Source organism: Polyodon spathula, chromosome 16, assembly GCF_017654505.1.
Source record: "Polyodon spathula isolate WHYD16114869_AA chromosome 16, ASM1765450v1, whole genome shotgun sequence".
Classification (NCBI taxonomy): Eukaryota; Metazoa; Chordata; class Actinopteri; order Acipenseriformes; family Polyodontidae; genus Polyodon; species Polyodon spathula.
The window spans coordinates 2,745,330-2,768,095 of NC_054549.1; the positions used below are offsets into that span (position 1 = coordinate 2,745,330).

A 22,766-nucleotide genomic window follows, 5' to 3' on the forward strand; every position below is an offset into this window, starting at 1 on the left:
TATTGTGCAGTCTATGAAATCGCTCTGTATAATTAAAGTTAACAAAATAATCAATGTACAATTTGCACAGCGAAAGCCACTGTGTGCTTGTATATGAACCATGTTAATTGCAAATTTCACAGAGCTTATACAGTTAAAACTTCTCTCACATGGTATGTGTAAAAGGGTCAGTGTATTGTAGGATCCCAAGCTGAAATATAACCCCATCAGCTTGGGGTTAAATTACTTTTTCAGATAGCTGAATTCATGTTTTCATGATCCCCTTGAGGTACAGAAGATTCACTTCATGTAAAAGTGAGATTAAGTTATTCTCCAGGGAATTAGAAAAAAAAAGGTCAGCAAAATATTTATTACAGCAATAACAGGGTTTTGAAAGTTTTTTTTTTTTTTCCCCCAAGTGTACGTGTCAATTATAGTTGTCAACATATAATATGACAGAAATGACAATTTAGCCTTACAGGAGCAAAAAGCACTGGGGGGAAATACAATTTAGAGCAAAAAGCACTGGGGGGAGATACAATTTAGAGCAAAAAGCACTGGGGGGAAATACAATTTAGCGCGGCCGTTAAAGTTAAGAAAAAATGTATGTATCAAATTACATAAATACAGCTTTTTTCTTTTTTTTTTTTTTTCAAAGAGCAATTTATTTGGTACTTAAATTAATGAAGCAAGGGAAGCAAACGTTTTATTTTTTTATTTTATTGATTTGCATTATATTGGCTTTGAACAGCGATTAGTTTTAATTGTTTTTTACACATACATAAAAATTTTTTTAAAAGTATCGTTATACATATATCTGAATTTCAGGGGTTTGAATGACTGCATTCTGGTAGGTTTTTACGGACAGATTTTCAAAACATTTAGTTTTCTGTTTTTTTGCAGCATCAAAACATTTTTCCAGAAAAAGTTCAAGTTATACATTGGCCCATACATAAGTGCTAGTGTAAAAAGTTATCTGAGTTTACAAATTTTGGAGAAAAAAAAATTGGTGATGTGATTTAGTGTTTTAAAGTTCAAAAGGCCATGGAAAGGTATGAAGATGTTTAATTTAACTGCCATGGAGAGGGGGGCATAGCATGGGCACGAGCACCAAGGTGTTTTCAGGCGGTGGAATGAACTTCCATTTTTAAAATTCCCGTCCCCCTTACAGGCCATGACTCCATGGGGCTGGGATCGTGGTAACGACTATAGCTGGTTTTGGTGAAACTGGCAACCCACTTGTAGTTAATCACATTTCTGTGTAAACTTCCAGTATGGGTCATCAAAAAAGTTTACATTTCTGTCCTTGTTTGTTTCTTAATTCTATCAAGCCTACAGGATAGTGAGACTAATGCACTGTTTCCGTTTTCCACTGGGATTAAGTTAAAAGCAGTTTGAATTCAATCCTGTTGGTTTCCATCAGCAGCAGATCGATGTGACCTTACGAGTTTGAAATACATACTGCAGGTGCCCAATCACGGTCCTGGAGGGCCGTTCCAGTCCAGGTTTAACGAGTAAAATTGTATAATTAACTACTCACGGTCTGGATGGAGGTTTAATTGGCGCAATTTACAGCAGGGTTAGAGCAAAGACCAGGACTGGAAGAGCCAAGTTTGACCACTCCTAACACAGTGAGAGAGTTTGCTGTGGCCCAGTCGCTCTGATGAGGAACTTACCTGCGTGATGTGCCCCCCAAGGTGAAGGACATTAGAGGCTACTTTAAAACAGGGCAGATAATTCATTATACCAGCAGGGAGTTATTGGATAGATGAATTCAAATGACAATTAATCTAAATGTGATACACGTGTCAATGGAATAATCTGTGAAATCAACTACTAATCAATTATTAAATTACTAGAGACCGTTTATCCCAGGGGTTATGTTTATTTTGAAGTATTTAAATACAGTTTAATATTCGTGGAACTGTTGTTTCTTTAACCTCGCAAAGTTTCACAAATCCCAATTTTAACAGACTTTAGCTTATTTAAAGTAATGCATTGACTTTGCATTAGGAATGAGAATGTTTCCAGTGATGTTAAGTATTCTGTAATGGTTATGCTAAGTTGAATTACATTGTGTCCACAGCGGGCACGTTTACTCAACATTGAAGAAAATGTGTTCTCACTCCCTTACGACCATGACACTTGAGAATAGAAGCAATGGGAGTATAATAAATACTATATTATGAAAGATTCTTTAACCTTTGTGATAAAATATGGTTAGATTTAATAAATGAATAGAAACAAACCCTTTCACTGCCACCTTGTGCCCATTTCCATTTTGTTTACAAACCATTTGATCTGATATGACATACCCCTTATGGTACCGGGGGTGTTTTTTTTTTGTTTGTTTCCTGAAAATAAAAAATCTGAAAGTCCAAAATCTGAATATCCAAAAATAGATCTTGTTTATGGTAAAACAATATTTTAAAAACCCTCACTCCAAATACATTTCCAGTATCCATCATGTCTTGAAAATATATGATTAGCACCTTTGCCGTCTGTCTTTTTGTAGTGGTTGTAATTTTGTAGCTGATGTATAGCAGAATGTTTTTGTAGGTTCAACGTAGTGCTTTAGGCCATGGATTTTGACATTTCCAGCATAAACTGGTAAAGGGCAAGTAAACAAGATGGAAGCAGAAACTATTACGATTACAAATACACAAAGCCTGCTGAAGACATTGATAAAGACATCTTATTGAAACCTTTGCCAAAGAATGGTACTAGTTAAAATCCACCGGTGCCAAAAATAACCAAGACTTGCCTGCCTCCTTCCTGCAGCAGAGCGTAGCCTCTCCATCATTGTAATTTTCAGAAGCTCCTAAGGAAGAAATCAAACAGGTCACTCCCCCTGCCTCTGTGTTCAGAGGACAGAGAGGTTGATCTGCACTGATGGTAGATTAGTTGCATTGCCTCTTGAATGTGTATGTGTTTGGTTGCCTAACAGTTTATGTCTGTTATCACAGCTGGTTCCACGTCATGCATTTGGTTGTTTTTTGTCAATCTCGCCAGATCTTAAAACGCATTTACTCATGAAGTTTCTTGTGAGTTTTATTTTTGCATTGTCGCAATTTCTCTTTTGCCACTTTATCCACACCCACAACCAGCTGTAAAACACAAAGATTCTCTTTGGGCAGAAAAAATCACATGGCATCCAGACTACGTTGTGATTAGCTATGACCAAGCATTATGACAAGAAAATTACACCGATTGCCTAGTATGTGTGCGTGGTTACACTGCTGAAGTACCATACACTTTGTGACTAATACTGTATATGAGCACCAACAGAAATCAATAGAACATATTCTGTGCTGCCAGCAGCAAATTAACCATGCATACTTCATCCAAATTACTACTTTATATGCTTAATCTCGACTGTATGCCTGCTTATTGTGGGAACTGCCTGTCTAAACAAAACCAAGGGAAAACCCAAAATACATGGCTGATTTTTAATTGAGGAAAGTTTGATTAGCAGTGTTAATGTCTTGACGTTGCATACGCCATTTAAATTGTTGGCAGCCTGAAATGAATTCTTAAACAGGCACGTGTACCTCTTACTTTGACCACCATGTGAGGTTTGAGATCTATTCACCCCCCCCCCCCCCCCCCCCCCCCCCCCCCCCCCCTCCGCACCCTTAGGTCTGGGCCCGTCAACGTATCATATATGGCTTGTTTAATCACATTGCAAAAGAAGCAGCCTAAACATAGATCAAAGGTTTGAACTGCTATTTGGTAGAATAATAATAGAGGCTCCAGGCACCCGTTTTTAATAAGTGTGATTTGCAGAACTCAAACAGTTTAGGGGCTTCAGTCCATTGTGCAGATCCTCTTAAATACATTTTAAGCCAAGTCTCAGAGCACATGTTGACCAAGACTGCTTGCTAGTATAATAATAATAATAATAATAATAATAATAATATAATAATAATAAATAATAATAATAATAATAATAATAAAAATAATATGCGTACTCCCTTAGTGCACCCTCGTTCACTGGTGTGAGGCAAGGTTACAGAAGCCAAATGTTTTACTACTGAAAAATATTTATAATTTAAACCCATTTGCTTCAACATGGATATTCTATTCAGTGTTTTTAATGTTGCATTTATTTTTTGTCCACGTATATTCCCTCTGTGCTCGAAACAGACATAGAGACAGCTTTGTCTCAGTCTACCAGTCTGTTAGCCGCTTCTAGTGAGGCGCATCAGCATTTCCGCCTGTTACATACCTGGTTTTCTTTTCTCTGTCCTGGCATACAGTTGCAGACATGAATAATGATTAAAGTACCACAAATGTAATAACACCATGTAACAATTATTTATTTATTTTTTGTTCCTGGGTAGTTAGTGTTATTTCCTAATTGCTTATGCCTCAAAAGTATAGAAAATGGCTATTATTCCCCACAAACTTTGCTTTTGTGACCAGGACAAAGGCAAATGTGTGTCTTTTCGTTCACATAAAGTCAGAAAAAAACAACATATGAATCCAAATTAACATGTATTTATACTAAAGTAATACAAAAATGACTACAAAAGATTTAGAAGTGAGTAGAAGCGGGAATTTACAGTATAATCGTAAATCTCGAAAAACTACTCACTTCTAAATCTTTTGTAGTCATTTGTGGGGAATAATAGCCATTTTCTATACTTTTGAGGCATAAGCAATTAGGAAATAACACTTACTACCCAGGAAAAAATTGTGATACATAGTGTAATTAAAGGTGTGACAAAACAAAGTGAAAAATGCACATCATGTAGCTTAAGTACTGGACAAATTCTAAAGTAATCCAAGAACTACCAGAAAGAACAACGCCAACATTCCTGGAATGGTCTTTTGTTTCTGATTTGCAGAGTGTTTTGGTCTCAGGTATTTAAGGACTTGCACAATGTGCCATGTTGCAGACAAACACAGACATGTAAAATTGAAAATGTTTAGGAGCGAGTTAGTATGTCGTTCGTGCGGTTCAGGTAAATTACAGTTTTGATACCATTCCCGTTATGCTACACTGCACATTTTTGTGAATTACGGTAATTTACAGAATTATTTCTGCATTTTTAGTAAGCCTTCATTTTATGCATGATGTACTGTGTTCTGTGATATTAAGGTTACCATGGTATTTTTTTTTTTTTTGACGGTTATCGTACCGTGGAGATTTTATACCGGCCCATCCCTAGTGCAAAATAAATAATTTCTTTATTGCTTAATTCAGAAGTGGAGTGCACCTTTAACATGGGTCTTTGACTTGGAATTTAGTGGTGTTAGAGTCTAGAATGTGTTTGAGAGTGAGTGTGTTTGATTGTAATGGAGTCTCATGTTAAATTACCATATTACCCTTTGGCTTACACTAGGGGTGAGACGATACACCAAGGTCACGATACAATACATTTCACAATATCTCTACTCGACAGACTTGAAAATAATTACACTTTCAATTCTATAGACACAGATTCAGTTCAAATTAAATTATATTTATTTCCAACGAAGTAGTAAACGACTAGTTTGAATTTAAAAACAAAGCAGTATGTCAACTTGAGTTCCTGGGATATCCATTTTAGCTGAATTAACCAAATCTCCCTACCACATTTCTGAGACGGGATAAGAAATACTAAGCAATGTGTTTGATAACCATTAAAGTACAAACTATATTCAGGTGTTTCTTTGGAAATATCTAAATACCAAGTTTAAGAGCATTAAATTGTGATGTGTAATCAATAACAATTTAACTATTTTTACAAAGAACATCAGCATTTTTGCTTCCATTATAGTTAACTTTAACTCAATATTATTATTATTATTATTATTATTATTATTATTATTATTATTATTATTATTATTTAATACATTTTATCACTACGTATTTGTATTTTTGAAGTTAAGGTATGAGTATATTGTTTTATTTTGTATTAAATACGTTGTTTGCATCAGGATTAACAGGATTTAACTTTCTTTTTTTAAAGAAAGTAACATATTCAAACCAAATCATTATTTACTCAGCTTCTGTTCTATTTATATGGTTGCTCCATTAAGCATGGGCTTTGTACGCAGTTTATTTTTTGGCAGTTCCAAATCTCCTCCTTTTTTCTGCTGCCTGGGTGGTCTAACTATATCTCGAGTCACCCGCAGCCCTCCGGCTAGAAAAGGTATAGGGTAGGAAAAAAATAAATAAAGCAGCAAAGCTGAGTGATTGAAACCTAAAAACAGGAACACGATCAGGCCAAAAACAACATTGCATGACTTGTCCCCATTGTACATCCCTGTTTACTACAGTATATGGTGTCTCTGATTGGGTGTGGTGTAAACAGATAGATGCACATAGGTTAAAATGTGTAGGCATTTACACTGTATTCTTCATTTATTTAAGAGTCATCTGTTGTATGAAATTAAATGGTGTACGTTAAGATGTGACGAGTGATGATACCTTTTATCTTGTAGAAAATGAAGTGACACTTGCCTGTTTGGAATTGGGTTTTGTTTTTTAAATAGGTGTTGAGTTATTTCTTAGACAAATAAATAGTATCCAGTTATACAAAATACGTTCCCTCTTACAGCAGGAAATAGTTAATGTTCAATCTTTCCCCTTTATGACTCAGATTTCACGGTGCTGTTAAACTGCTGATCAGTAGGGGCCCCACTGTAAATAAGATACTTATTAGCATATGGTTAGGGCTTCCCAGGTCAAGTATATATGTAATCTTAAAGGATTGTGACATTTTTGTGTTCTGAAGCAAATCGAAAAAAGAACATGCAAGGATTACAGTCTATATACAGATAAAGTAATGCGTTGTATATCCACCCGTCACATATCCACCACAATCAAGCTCTTCAGCAACGTCACCCATGTGTACAGCACTAATGCAGAATGGCTACAGGAAAGCAAAAGCAGGTTGTGTTTACAATTGAAAGGTTTTGCTTCTGTGTAAATTACCCGACACTAATGTAAGTGTATACAGCACTGTGGCAGGGCAGGAGCCCTGCGCATGAAAAGAGGGAATTTTGATGTAAACGTATATTATAAATAGTGTGTATTTATTGTAATTAATTAAGTACCTGGCGCTCCTTTGAGAGCCTGTCCGCTGTGTGTGATTACCAGGTGTGGAATCTTAGTGGCAGGTACGTATGTTCCACCAGGACGTCGGGTATAAAATGGTTCCATTTATTCACCTCAGGGCTGCTGCAAAACCAAAGCCAACCGGCTAAAGAAGCTGAAATTCTAGGGTTGGATACCGAAGAGTGAGTAAGCAAGTCAAAACTGCTGACAGCCCAACGATTAGGCAGGTATTGTCACGTGAGACGTTCGGTGTGTTGATATGTATTTAAATCCTGTCTGCCTGCGGGGTGTTTCAACTTCAACCTCCGTCTCGATCTCCTGCCTGTCACTCCGCAGTGAATGCACGCACCCACACTTTAGATGGCTACCCTGTCACAAGCATTAGTACCCTGTATCTTTTTTCTAAATAAAGGATTTAGGGAAGCTCCCTAATAAAAGCTGATGGACTACTGTACCTCATTTTATATTTGCAAAACAATTATTCAACAATTCATTACAATCATATTAATTTGTAATTTCAGAAACTGAAGTACCTTTCTCCTCTACTACTATGTAACAAACTTGTTTCTACAAACTGCAGATATGTTAATGACTACCTGAAGGCTTCTGATAACAAAGGAGGTATTTCAAATAGGGGTAAAAGTAGTAAAATTATAATTTTTTTAATACATTACTGTTCCATGGTACTTTTTTAAAAGTTGCATTAAGGATAGCGGTGTTGTAATTAAAATTAATTCAAGGGTTGGTTTCTGTTTGGGTTTTTTAAGAAGGGAAAAAGCATACAAAAAAAACACGGTGGTCTGCAAGTGTTGTTCCTGCGTAGATTTAGTTTTAATATATTGAAAATCGGAGAATAACATTTATCAGTAAGTGCTCTAGCAGCCTCGTCCCATCTTTTCAATCCCTGTGTGTAAAGGATGTTGTTGTCAAGCTTGCTGGAAGGGAACCGGAGAGCTATGCGGTGACAGGTTATTGTTCATCATCACAGTTAAACGCTTCGTTGGGCAAGCGCCGGTACATCTGAGAGTACATGCAGAAGTCAGCTTTTTTGGCTCAGAATAGGTGCTCGGGATGAGTGATTTTGGACATTAGCAGTGTGGCATATGCAGCTGTTTGGGCGCATAGGATTATTATACAATGACCGGATACATTCAGAACGGCAAGGTGGGATAGTTTGTTTTATTTCATGTACTGCTGATGTACCATTTGATTTAATGATGGAAGGCAACAATGCGAAATTCAGCCTGTGTGCCAGCATGTTTATAATCAACAGTGTGGCCTGATTGGATTCTTATTTTTTTGCTGAGCACGAATCAAGTACCGGTTCTCTGGGAATACAACAAATCTTATGCCTTTTAAAGCAGTTTTGCTTGAAATAGCCGTTTATACTTAATACTCCACCTGGGGCTGTTTCCTTATGAAAAGGTGAACATGTAATTTGTAATAGGTAATTTACCATTTCAAATTGATACAAATAGGTTGAGGGAAGGTGTACTATACTGGTAGTAGTTAGTGCTTCTAATGGTGCAAAGAGCATGAACTCTTGACTATTATACCTTCCTTCTGGTGCACTGGGGGATACTTGTAAGGTTGTTTGATTGATATTCTGAGGGGCTGCTGTTTGTGTGGCCTGCCTGATTCAGGTGGTCCCTAGCTTCAGATGGCATGCATCCCACTCCATTAACAACCTTTTCATGACTCTTCTCCTCAGCAGACACTACAATCCCAGTGGAGAGGGTATTTTACACAGCCATGTTATTTCCCAGACGTGGGCTTGCTCAGGGATGCAGTGGCAGTAGTTTTATTTTTATTTTTTGGTACATTCGCTACAGTTATCACTTTGCTTTCTGTTTGGGAGCGAATCTCAATCAGATTATTTTATTTTTTTTTTAATCAAGTTACATTGATAAAAAATTTATTACACAAAATGGCACAAACAAAGTGTAACTTTAAACCACTGGGATGGGTTTCATCTCCATAAAGCGATAGAGCTCCATAAACCTCATTGAGCAGAACAGCATGATAGATGATATGCCACAATTATAGCTGAACACTATCAGTCCTACTGCATGCCAGTTAATGTTGTAAATCTAATTTCAAGTTTCACTTTCCTAGAGCTGTGCACCATTACTATACTTTTTGTCCTAGGGTTCTCTAAAATTGCCCTTGTTTACCCTCTTAGTCGGTGACACTGTCTTAAATAGGCTGAAACATTTTGTTACTTGCTTGTAATTTCTTGAAAAAGCCTGGTTCAGGCTCATAAAATCCCTTTGGAATGAGCTGGGCACCCTAGAACAATTAAAACCCTCTCAAAAAGCTATTTTGCACAAAGCAGAAAGAGAGAAACATTTTATGCATTTATTTATTTATTATGTTTTTCCTGTAGGGAATGCTTATTCTCGACATTGAGGATGTATGTAAATATTTCATCAAGGGTTTCTGTGACATCATAAACCCCTTCAATCCCAGTTTCACAGTCTAATCAGAGCCTCTATAGAAAGGCAGCACCCCTACAGCAATATTGCTAGGAGACAGCAACGCAAAGAGTGAGAGAGAGTGGCTTCCACAGCAGCAGGCTTTTAGGGAGCTCATACACACAGTGCCAGGTTTGTTGTCTACTCGCTGCTGTCTTTTTTTGTAACTTATAAGATTTTACCACAGCCAAGTCAAATGTAGCATTCTTGGACATGTTTACATTTTCTTGTTCACTAATAAAAGTTTTTCATGCATTGGTGTCGGCTGGGTCTTGAAAACGGGACAGCATGTTGAGTTTGTGAGGAAGTTTTTTGCTCGAGTTAATCTGGATTGACAGTCGTAAGACAACTTTGATTTCGCAAAGGCACTATCCATGCAAGATGGTTTGATAGAAGGTTGGAAAATTGTGCCAGTTGAGACAATGTGCTGGATTACAGAGTTACTGTAATACGTTTACATTAAAGAAGGTAAAATGACAAAACTATTTGAACATTTTTCTTTTTTCACTTGGATCTTGATTGTGTTGGTTTTGGTAAACAAATGTACAGCTTGTTCAAGAAATAGCTCGTTGTGAGGACATCTAGACAGTTCAAAATGGCGCCGGGTGTATGAGTATGTACCCAACGTCTTGCTTTTGTTTTTTGTTTTGTTTTTTATACAATATTCTTTTCAATAGGGTATTGGTCAGGACCCAAAAATCATGCCTGTGTGTGGAGGAGCTGGATTAGACAGGTTTTACTGTATGATCTACATTTCCAAATCCCCGCTAACTGTGTAAATTCTAAAACATTCATGGAGTCCTCAGTCAGGATGGCACGGGGAGCGTACATATTACCTATATTATAGTTTGTCTTTTAATCTGTTCATATTATTCTCTTGTCCTTTGTGTTCTTTTTTTCATCGGTTAGTAAAACACTGCTGACCCCTGTGTTTCTTTTTTTCTTTTTTTTTTTTGGCAAATTTCAATTATTAAACTGACAATGATATACAGTAAACAGATTGGATAATGGTTTCAGGCACAATTATTAAATCCTGGCTGCAATGTCTTTTACACAAGCACAGAAGTGTATATTCTCTACCGTGTATTTGCATGCTGTAATTGCATCCCTGAAAGTTATACTCATATTTTGAACACCTAAAAAAAAAAAAAAACATTTTAGGCATGGGCGCTGGAACTAGGGGCGCTGGGGGTGCGGTAGCACCCCCTGGCATTGAATGGCTTTCATCATATACAGGGGTTACAGTTTCTTTCAATGGCTTTCAGCACCCCCACTTTAAAAATTATTCCAGTGCCACTGATTTTAGGTAGTGACTTTGTATTTGAAGGTTTATAAACATGGTATGCTTAAGGGTGACTATGATGTTGATTTCTGGTGTAATAGAAGGACCGGAATAAGTAAACAATGTTTCTGGGTTATAGAGGCAGTACATTTTGAGTCACCACCCTTGTATTTGGTACACTATATTCTATCATTGTCTTAATTAGGTTCCATTACCAGTGCTGTCCAGTAAATATTAACTGTTTCACTGCCACATTGTTTAACCTCTGGCCCAATCAATGAAACAGACCACACTGGTATACTGTCTTCAAAGGCATGTTCCAATACCGATGATGTATGCTCAGGATTTAATCATTATGTTTTTTAAAAACGATTTGTTTTGTTAGTGTCTTTTTATTATTTGAACATGTTTTATTTATTTTGTTTGCAGTTATTTAAAAGGGTAAACTTTTGTGTGTGAGTGGACATGTTTCTAAGCTGAATGCATCCTTAAAAAAAAAAAAAAATCCCTACTTGAAAAGAGATGTTATATTTGCTGAGGGGAAAAGCATAAAGAGGTTTTCTGAATTCTGGAGAAAAGAAGCAGCTATGGCAAAATAATTAGCACCAACTATATTTGTTCTATGGCATTCAGAACACATGATTCATCTGCAGAGCTTCCAGCTCATTTAAACTGTCTTCAAGGAGCTTCTGATGTGAAGAAAGTAAGTTCAGTAAGGGTGAGTGGTGGGGGCACGGCGTCATTCTAAATAGTCATTTGACTCAATAACAGCACTGGAAAAACTTCGACGGGGCCAGTTGAATTCGATTAATCCCTCTTTCTTTTGGTGACTGAAAGTTTTGGTAACTTAGGGAAAAAGAAAAGTACCTTCAACCATGTTACCTTTCATGCTTTCCATACCGAATCTGTGTTAGAGTGAAGTCCGAGTATGACTTCCGAGGTGAATCATCTTTATTTAATTCCCTTTTTCTTTTGTGCTGAAAGTTTGGTTTGGATTTGGAAAGTACAAATGTTAGGCTTATTTCCTATACTGAAGGCTCAGAGTTAACATATATTTAAGAGCATTTTGCTACCCAAAACTTTAAATTTGTTACTTGGTTTTTTTATGCCGTAGCAATTTTCTGATACCTTACGCTGCAGTTTGTATCAAATCAAATGAAGTTTATTTATATAGCATATTTATATATGCAGATAAAATACAAATGGATACAATAGTAAACACTAAAGCAGATATATACATACGTATACATATTATAAAAATGCCAGCTTAAACAAATATGTTTTTAGTTTGGTTTTAAAAACAGATAAAGTCTCAGCTGCCCTCACATGTGCTGGTAGCTCATTCCAAAGTTTGTTGGCTCTATAACAAAAAGCTCCTACCCATTTAACATACTTTATTTTAGGGAGCACCAGCAATCCCATATTCAGGGATCTATGGTTCCGATTGGGAATATATGGGGTAAGCAGTTCTCTAAATAGGTTGATGCCAAGTTTTTTAGGGACTTAAGTTAATAACAGTATTTTAAAATCAACTCTAAAATTTACAGGAAGCCAATGCAAAGAAGCCAGCACTGGGGTGATATGTTCCCTTTTTCTGGTTTTAGTCAAGATTCTAGCAGCAGCATTTTTAACCAGTTGCAAACGAGACAATAAACATTTTGGGATGCCAGAAAATAACGCATTGCAATAATCAATTCTGGAGGATACAAAGGCATGTACTAGTCTTTCAGCGTCAGATGTAGAGATTATAGGTCTAAGTATTGCAATATTTGTCATATAAGATTATTTTGTAATCTTTTTTATTTTTATATATTTCTCAATAAGAGTAGGGTCGAAGATCACACCTAAATTTTGCATTTCTAGTACAGGTTCAGAAGGTAATCTGCTAAAATCCAGGCCAAATGATTCAGGCTTATCTAGCTGGTTTGATGAACCGACTAATAAAATCAATTTTTTTTCTGCATTCAACATTAAGAAATTCTGAGAAATCTGGCCCGTAATGTCAATAAAACAATATACTATATTGGTGCCAAAAGAGGCATTACCAGGTTTTTAGAGACAGATACAGCTGGTGGTCATCTGCATAAAAATAGAATTGTACTCCATGTTTACTGATAATAGAGGGAGCATATACATGGAAAATAATAAAGGACATAAAGACAATGCAGATTTTTAATTCCCAATTAAAACAAATTGAGACCTGTCAAAGATAAGACTTGAACCAGGATAAAACAACTCCAGATAAACCCACAAAATTTTGCAGACGATTGATTAAGAAAGAGTGATCCACGGTATCACAAGCAGCACTTAGATCTAATAAAATTAAGTGATTTATGCAACCCTGAGTGAGTATGTACATAATTACTAGTTATTAGTTTTTTAAACACATACATTCTCAGAATCTTTTATAAAGCAGGAAACCATTGCTAATAGAGCTTCACGACTTGTAGATGACTGAGGCTTGTACCTCCCCATGAGAGGCTCATAATGCAAATTGTATTGGACAGTGGAGTACAAATACCTACAGTACCAGAACAACGTGGATGCAATCAAGTTTATTTTATAGACCAAAAGTACAATTAAATAAAAAACATGGCAGTTTTTGTGAGGTAACAGGCAATGCCCTAACAGGTTATTAAGGTTTAGTGTCTATAAAATGCTAATTGAATTTGTCATGGAGAACAGCAGCTCCGGGTTTGTTATAATCTTAACCCAGGTTTCACCCACGCTAGAAATGAACACACAATGATTTCTACTTCTCTATAACTGCTTGTCCAATTGTGATGAAACACAACATTCTTTAGGAAAGAATATCAGAATCTGGGGATTTAAGGCAGTGCCTGCATGGCTCTCTATCTAAATGCACGTTACAACTACATTATTACTGGTATCTAGATTCATGATCATGACCAGTTTTTACCACACAATATTGAGTGTCATCCATCCATCCATACGTATGTCTTTTAAAACATACACAGTGATCCTTTTTTTTTTTTGGTGAAACTGATAGCTCTAATTTTGTGTTCACAGCTGTGTTTCGATGGATGTTATTTGCATATGTTTCAAATTAAATTGCAGAATAGAAACAGAGAGAGTCATAAAATTCATATTAATTTTACCAGAATTCACCCAGTATGGGGATGCTGCATCTTAGTGACAGACTGATTTTTACTTTCTGCTGTATATTTTCAGTGTCGGAGGATTTAAGATTTAGGATAGCTACGTACGCAGTTGATTCATTACAAGGCACACACATCTTTATACAGATACTCAAGCTATAGTAGTCTTAGCACAAAGATGTTTAATGTTCTTCAAACATTTTCATAAGTACCTATACAAAACCCATCCTAATATAATCTACATGTTTTGCTAAGCACTAGGTAATTTTCTCTGTGTAATTCCTTCAGGTTCAGCAGCATACTTTGCCTCTGCCCTTTCCAAATGTACGTATTTCAAAGGAACAGATTGCATCTGTTATGTAACATATGGTAGCAATCATGAGAAAAATTAGTTTTATATACAAGATTGCTGATACTTCAAGTGAAATGTCCTGGCTTTTGTACAGTAGGTGAGGTAATTTGACTAGTATCACAATTCGTAGAAAGCAGATTCCTGATTGTATCCCTGGTTCCTTCAAGGAGTCAATAGGCAAAACTTTTTGTATCTTGATTTTACTTCTGTCTCTGCATAATGGTGCCTCAGTACCTCACTGTGTAGTGGAGCGAAGTAATGGGGAATTAAAACAGTTGCAAAACTCCAGAGGGCCAACTGCAATAGTTAATGAGCCCAGCATTGACCAATGATTCAAGCTTTTGTTGTGCGATTCCCATTGGGCCTTGCTATATAAGCATTTGGCTGCCCTATATCTGTCAGGCATTCACAGATCCATTAATTTTAGCTTGATTCACTGAGCAATTAAATGAACTGAACTATTACATTGGCTCAGATGTTTTATGGGCAGTGAATAGGCTGGTTACCGATGTTACGTCAGGTAAATTGAGGGGGAGATCATTGAAAGTAATGACAAGAAGAGGGCCACTAAAGGACCGAGGCTACAGGGCTGTAGATATCTGATCATAAGGATTGTTTGTTTCCGTAATACTTGTGATGAAAAAATAAAACAAAGTCTATTTGACCCTTGGAATTGCTTGCTCTTTCTTTGTTAAATTGAGGGTTCCAGCAACCTCTACTCTCTATTTTTATTTATCTCATGGACAGGAGAGCAGCCTGCCTATTGGACTCCTCATCAACGCGTGCGCACGCTATTTCTGCCAGAACTATAGTTATAATGTTGGTTTTTAAAAAAAAAAAAAAAAAAAAAAAAAAAAAAAAACATAAGCTACGTCAATTAAAGTGGAACTGGAGTGGAATTACTTGGCTGATGGTAGAATAAATCCCAGCAGCTTATCTTAGTGGGTTTTTATCCAGGCTGTCTGATAGCAATTGTGCTGAATGGTAGATAGTCCTCATTTCCATTGCCTTAGGATCCTAATTCTTCATGCAGCTAAGTGGAATATAATATGAAGCAGCATGGCAGAGAGCCCTTTATTGGTGGCCCTCCAACTTTAACCCATTGCTGCCTAGTCCTCGGTTCTAACTGTAATGTGGAGCTGTGTGGCTCTCAGCCTGATTTCTCTGTGGACTGTAATGGTGTCTGTTGGTTAGGTTTGTTTACCTGGCACTAGAGAAAAGAGGCCCAGTTTAAAAACCTGATAGACAGGGATGTGTTAACACAAGTTAGCAAGGCTGTCTGCCAGAAGCTTTGGCTCACTGGGCAAACCACAAGAAATAATACATGCTTTAACAGTATTTGTGGGTGCAAGCACAGTAAATATCCCACTGAACTGCATGCCTGTCACGTATGTCAATAATCGAATTTCTTATCTGGATTCACAGGACAGATTAATTTAAATGTGAAAAAGGTAAAGTGAGGTTTTGTGTCTGTGTGTGCTCACAGAGTTCCCAGTGTCACCATGCTGCAGTATGTAGGGAATGGGCTCAGCTGCACTGAATGTTCAGTTTGTCGGTCTAGCCATGCTGGGGGCACCTATCTAGACCAGCAGGATCCCTGGATCTCTGCACCTCATGGCATAGATGTCCCTAAAACCGACTTCCATTCAGACTGACTGTGAGCCTACGTTACTGATTTCAAAAATGGATCAGGAAATGTTCATACAAAGAAAATGATAAATGCATGCTTCTCACGAGGAAATCATTTTACAAGCTGAAAGAGAGCGCACAGTTATTTGGAGCACAGTGCCAATGTTCCATTTACATATTATGGAATTGTACGGGAATACTGAAATAGAATGGAATTCTAATGGAATAATTGTTCAAATGTAATACACAGCCTTTGATATAAGACCAGGCTTGTCTTTACACAGCCCGACTCAAAAGCTTCCAACAGGATAAGGCACTTGACTCTGCTGCAACGTTTCCCTTCTGTTTTGATGAGCCTGATAAAAGACTGCAGATACCCTGGAAAGTTTGGCTCGGCCAGAACTTTCATTTGTAGCTGGCTTTTAGAAGATGTTTCCTGAACAATTTTCTTACTGTTGAGAGTCATTTTCTGAATGTGATCATTTAGAAACTCTGGTTTCCTTTCTAAAAAAAAAAAACCTAGCATATTTTCTAACAGTAAGTTCTGGAGCATTTAAACAAGCCCTGAGACGCGTGTAAATAGTGCAGTTATCGTGGGTTAGGAGGCAAAGCTGTCAGGGACAAATTCTCCTCATCGCACTACAGCAAACACTGCTGGCCAGGCGCCCAGAGAGCTCAAAAGTGGACATCTGCAGCACTGGTCTTTGTCCTCTAGAGGCCGGGCCTGTAACTCGCTGACAAGTTCCTGGGAGTGAAAAAGGAAGCTGGCTCAGTCGTGGGATTGGAGGACGCCCACTGAACCTTCAGGTCTCCTGAGCTGTGTGGGGAATTATTGTACATTTCAAATTGGGGAGAAAATGGGGGGAACACTAAAAAAAAAAAAAAAAAAAAAATAATAATAATAATAAATGTTGGGAAATGTAGGCACACATTAAAAAAACAAAAAACATACACAAGCAGAATTTTGCTAAAATAAGTGTAACAGTATCAACATTTATGTAGAATATCTATTTTCCCCAGAGCACTTGTGGAGTTTAATACTTTTGCATCAACAAAATAAATTGCCTTTTTTTCAATTTAAATTGTCTTTATTTTCAGCTGTTTACCAAAACATAAAATCATTTAAATTAGAGGGTTTTAATTTTTTTTTTTTTTTTTTATCATCAACAGAAATGGTTTATTATCTTGTTAGTCTCCTAGAAAGTTTTGTTAGCACAGTTGGTAGTGTCACATTCTCCGCCCCTCAGTGCAGGGCTCACATTGTTTTCTAAGGTATGATATCTAGGTTCACACCGACACAAAATACAAAATAAAAAAATAACTCCAAAAACCACACAATCTTGTAACAACAAAATAACTATTGCAAACCGAGTTCAACACTTGAAGTTTAGCTACATGCCTTGCTCTGGAAGAGCAATACTATACAAGTGCAGAGTCATCAATAATGAATTCACCACGGATGCTGTTTGAGGTCATTGCTGCCGTTAACATTGCATTAGTGTGATTTATTATTATTATGGAAACAAATGATTAGATTCTTTCTTATAGTAGTTAAGTATATTAGTATAGCACCTCACAAAAATATTAGTGTTATTACCTAACATATATAGAGAGAGATAGATAAATGTATTGGTATTAAAATAAATGCTTGTATTATTACTATGCATTTATTTATTTAGATTGCTGTTACCTGTAGACATGTCCTAGAAGTCATACTTTTTACATCTTCCAGGGCTCTACATAAAATAAAAGCTCAAAAATACCCTGGCATTAATACTTTGTATAATTCAATACTTACTATATAATATTATACAAAGTACTTAACTGCACCGCAAAAGTCAATAAAAAGCCATTTGGAGGATCCTTTTGCTATTCTTTCTGGACCAGTTCTGATTATGCGCTGGCTTTGCCAAGTTCATAGCAGTTGACACAGATTGTAGCGTGGGCAGCCGTAAAGCCTATGATTCCCCAGACACCCACACTGCATAGCCAGTGCTCCTTGATCCTGCTCTGCAAGAAAAAGGATCAGTGCGTCTTATTGCACATAGTAAATATGATTACCAGGTTCAACTTTGAGTTTCACTTGCTGCAGCAATACCAGATGCGTCCGGGGAGGTTTGCTTGGTTCCGTTTGCTGAATGATATTAATGAATGTTACTACTGTGTATAGGTGCAAGCAGTTGTGTCCGTAACAAATGTCATATCCTAAGCTTTGTAACTGAAATATTTTGTTGTCACTTGAAACTTTATTCACATGGTCTGGAGTGAATGGAACCATTGCCTGGTCAGTAAAGTCTGAGAGGGGGTGTGAAGTGCTGACGTGCACATTACATGACAAATACAGAGAGAAAGCGTTTTGAAACTCGCCTCTGAGCCAGGTGAAGACTGGTTTATATTCTGCCTCTGATAACCTGGTCTATGTCCTCCTGGTGTAGTATTCGAGATGCAGCTGCTAAAATCAGATGTAAAACAGAAGCAGACTTTTAATGATTTCGAAGTGTTTGGGGGAAATAAACCGTGCACATTGTCAAACTCCGCCAATAAGCTGCTTTTCCATTGAGATATAATCTTTTCAGAAACACACAAATTAGCCTTTGGTACAGTGGTTTTTTTTATGCACAGAGTATCAATTCATTGTGTATGCAGCATGTGAAATATGTACGCTCAGCCTTATTCACAGCCGTCTTTATAGCTATTATCAAAGGTACATTTTTATTATTGAGTTTGAAACCTTGAAAAAATGTGAAGCGAACATCACCACGCATCAAACTGTACAAGCCTGAAACTTAACAGAACACCCTGTCTGATTGCGTGGAGTTATTGGACAGATCCAGTGGAACATGTGGTGAAAATGCTGGGTTTCTAAAAGTACTCTTTCATGAATATAGTTGATAGTGGCTATATTTATGCATGCTAAGCCACAAACTTCAAACTCAGAATCTTACAGGGACCTTTCCGATTTAAATCCTGTAAAACCCCGTAACCAGGGAGTTGCAGCTCAGAACCGGGATTAATAGATACAATTTATTATAATAAATATGATTCAAAATTGGGGAGAAAAATGGGGTAAAATCATTGGCAACGACCAAATGACTGGTGGATGGTGAATATAATACAACAGCTCTGCTGTTTTGTATCTGTAAGAAGCTTTATACCATGATTTGAGAAAATTCACTCTGTAAAAAAACTAAACAAAAAACCAATTCAAGAACCCTCAGGCTCTCAGTACACACAGTACATCTTAATTGTTGCTAAAAGATTCGCTACAGTCAGCACTTTCTGTCATTTCACTGCTCACCTTGGCTTTTGTTCCAGTGCAGGGGCATTGTTCGTTTGATAAGGTCTTTGATTATTTTAAGAAGGAATTATTATGTAAGCAAGACGTGACAGTATTATGGGCCTTGTATGCTTTGTGCATTGCAAGAGCTGAATTCATTTTAATAATCAAGGCACATGATTCTGTTTTTACTGAGATGTTTGCCTCCAAGATTTTACCATGCAAGATAGATAAAGCTAAGTAAATAGTTTGAATAATTTTAGATTTTGAGGTGCAGCCTGTTCACCTGTGTTTGTTTATGTATTTATTCGGCCATGGTGCATGCAGTATTTTTACTACCTTGTATGTTTCTGTGCTTCCCATTTGATTATCAGTAGGATTGATTGCCTTTAGTTTAACCAGTGGATTATCAAGGATTACTGTATGTTCACCCTTGAACTTCAATATATGTTTGATACCACTTGAAGGAATACTGATAATTCTCCACTCTGTTGTTTTTACATTTACTACTCCACTTCATATTCAATCATTAATGCTCCTAATCTTTGACCCAGAAAGTCTAGTAGTTCACTGCTGACTGTTTTAAAATCTTACAGCCACTTGCAGTTTTCTGGTCATATGAATACAAAACAGTACAAAGTAGTACTCAATGCTGTCCACCACTCCTGTGAAGGTCTGTTTTAAAGGGATGATGAATATTGGTTTAATAACCAGTCTGTCATTGATGAGAGCATTTGTAAACTTACACATGGATGCTGCTATAGCTGAGGCTCTCATGGGTTGCTGACATTTTATTTCTTCTCAATTTTCAGAACTCAATTCGGCACAATCTATCACTGAACAAGTGTTTCCTCAAAGTGCCTCGCTCCAAAGATGACCCAGGGAAGGTAAGATGGAATCCTAATCAAGTTTCCTGTATGCTTCCCAATACAATGAATTATTTTGGTATTATTGAACCTCCTTGGGCATAATGTAACTGTACCCACAAGTTTGACCTGAATAATGATATGGGTACCATATTGTATTCATGTATCTGAAGCTGTAAGTAGTAGCTATGATATTTACCTAGATAGCGATATTGCTGTCATTGCGGATTCCACAATATTGAGCATATACCGCAATTTCTGGCAGTTTACTGGGCCTGTGTATACAACTGGTATAAGCGGACAGCTCTGCCAGCTGCAACATTGCAGAGGTTGATAATTTATAAGAGTACGCACAGTCCACTGCAGCTTTAAAAGAGCCTTCCTTTCTCAGGACTTAGCTACAGCGATCATTTAAACTTGGCAGATCTGCCGTAAGCAAGTGTTGCTAGGGAGCTCTTACTTGAATACACTTACAGCACTACAGTTCGGGAATGTTGAGATTCACCTGCAGTTCAATAAAGTGTCAAACAGCTAGTTGAGATAGCAAAGCGAGCCCTGTATGTCTCGGTAGAGGCACGTTTTCACAAACCAAAGGCAAGGAATGAAAGAAGAGACAGCAAGTGGGTATACTGCGCTCTACTTTAGTGCTGGTAAAATGATAACGAAAGCCTGAAATTTACTAGACTCACTTTTCTTTTGTTCTGTGCAGCATATGTTTGTTACAACTTACAATAGTACAAGCCAGTAGTTTTTATTTTTAAGTGGAATTTGTTTGAAAATGTTCTAAGTGGTTTGTTTTAAGGAACTATAGTTGCATTTATTTATTTTCAGTGGGAGCAAGATTTTATTTTATGGGTGTGATCACTGAAACACAGTTCTGATTATGGTCAATATCTGACTTGGCATGCAGGCATATTAATGCTAAAGTGTTTCTATCATTTCAAGCAACTTGTGTTCTGAATAAAAAAAGAAAAATCAGATGTTGCATAACTTGTGAACGTTTTTATGAAATAATAATTAAAAAACAACACAGCCTTTGTTTTGGGTTTTTTTGTGACTACAATTAATAAGTCACTAGAACTACGCATTGCTGCTATTTATGTAGGACCTTAATGATATTATATTTACTTATACTTTACACTACTAAGCATTTTATCACATATCCATTTTGGTTTATAAACCACTTTATGAGAGATACTATTCTCCTTGCATTTCCCCGAAGTGATTCACACAAAAAAACTCCTGTGTAATGCTGCCATTCTTTCATTTTACCACTCTTGCGAGCTGTACTGTTTCAATAAATAATAAACACTTGCAGTACAGATTCACCAGTAAATCGAGTATACTTTCATCTCTAATGTTCAAATTTTACCCAAAAAACCCTTTAAAGAATAATTCGAGGATCTACTGAGCTAGGTTGTGCTGCAGTTAATCAAGGAGAAAGTACAGCAGGATGTACAGTAGTTATTGTAATGCAAAGAAAAGTCTCACTGCTGCTGTCCGTGTTGCACACAGGCTAGCACCTTAATCGCAATAGATAAACTGTTTGGCGCCCCCTGTCTTTAAAGGTTGTACTGGACACCAGGCTCAGCATAGCGGTGATTAAAGCTGTATTTTTCACGGATTTTACGATTTCCGTGAAATAGATCTGCTGCTGTGTAATCTGTAATTTCCTGTGAAAATTCCCTTTTCTGAAAGAATATTGTAAATGTACATATTTTCTTGGCACTTGAAATGCACTTTCTTGCAGTTCTTCTGCTACAGACAACAACAATACAACAACAAATGAAAGCTGTCGGTTTTGACAGAGCACTCTTTTAAGAAATTCAGGATTGCTGCAAGCCAATGAATCAAGCACAGTAAGATACTATAACCAGTGCTGTTGCAAAGTGGATAGCTACCGACTGCAGACCTGATAACATTGTAGCTTTGTAAAGCCTACCAATTTTCCTTTTAATTTTATCTTTTGGATATGATGAATAAACGTTTTTGATGTTCACTTTCAATTGTATTTCAGTAACCACATTTATTTTAAAAGGTATTATTTACAATTAAAGAGGATGTAACCGTTATTCAGTGAATGCTTTGTTATTTTTAGGCAGTTTCAAGTTATTGATAAAAGAGAATTTACATTATTTTTAATTCATTTTTTTAACTGCAATGAAAAACGAGTAAGAAAAGATAAGAAAAGTATAATTTGAAGTGCAGAGTAATAAACTGATCCCATAGTGATTTAGCACTTGGTTCAAACAATTTAACAGCAAATGCTGGATTGCAAATGAATATAAAACTATAAAGAGGGACCAAACAATAGGATCTAGAATGCAGAAATAGGAGAACAGGGTTTTTATGCTGGGTTGTTTTTTGGATGTTGACGATAATAATAGCCTCAGTAATAAAACAAATGTAAACGAGATGGATGCAATAATTGTATCCATTTAAGTATCTGATTAAATCCAAGATTAACAGAAATTTTTGTAAACGTAATCGCTTGACAGCCCTAATATGTAAAGTCTGGCGAGGTGGTAAATCGATGCAAGACAAAATTTCTAATTTCTGTAAATTATTTAATCTGATGTAGTTTTTTTTTTTTGCCTTCATATAGTATTTTTTTTTTTTGACATACTGATGGTTTCTTTTATTCTGATATAGATGTAGATATATAGATAGTTTATTTAAAGGTTAATTGATCATTTTTAATTGAGTATTTCATTTAGCCAAAGGTACAAGTACAAGCACA

At 36.6% G+C, this 22,766-nt stretch overlaps 1 protein-coding gene across 1 annotated transcript in view; it reads left to right on the top strand.

Annotated features, from left to right (window-relative positions):
* Positions 1-22,766, top strand: part of LOC121328203 (forkhead box protein J3-like) — a 74,795-nt gene that overhangs the window by 34,066 nt on the left and 17,963 nt on the right. The window contains exon 3 of the mRNA XM_041272751.1: positions 19,973-20,047. Coding sequence (XP_041128685.1) covers positions 19,973-20,047 — 75 coding nt within the window. The remainder of the gene's footprint in view (positions 1-19,972; positions 20,048-22,766) is intronic.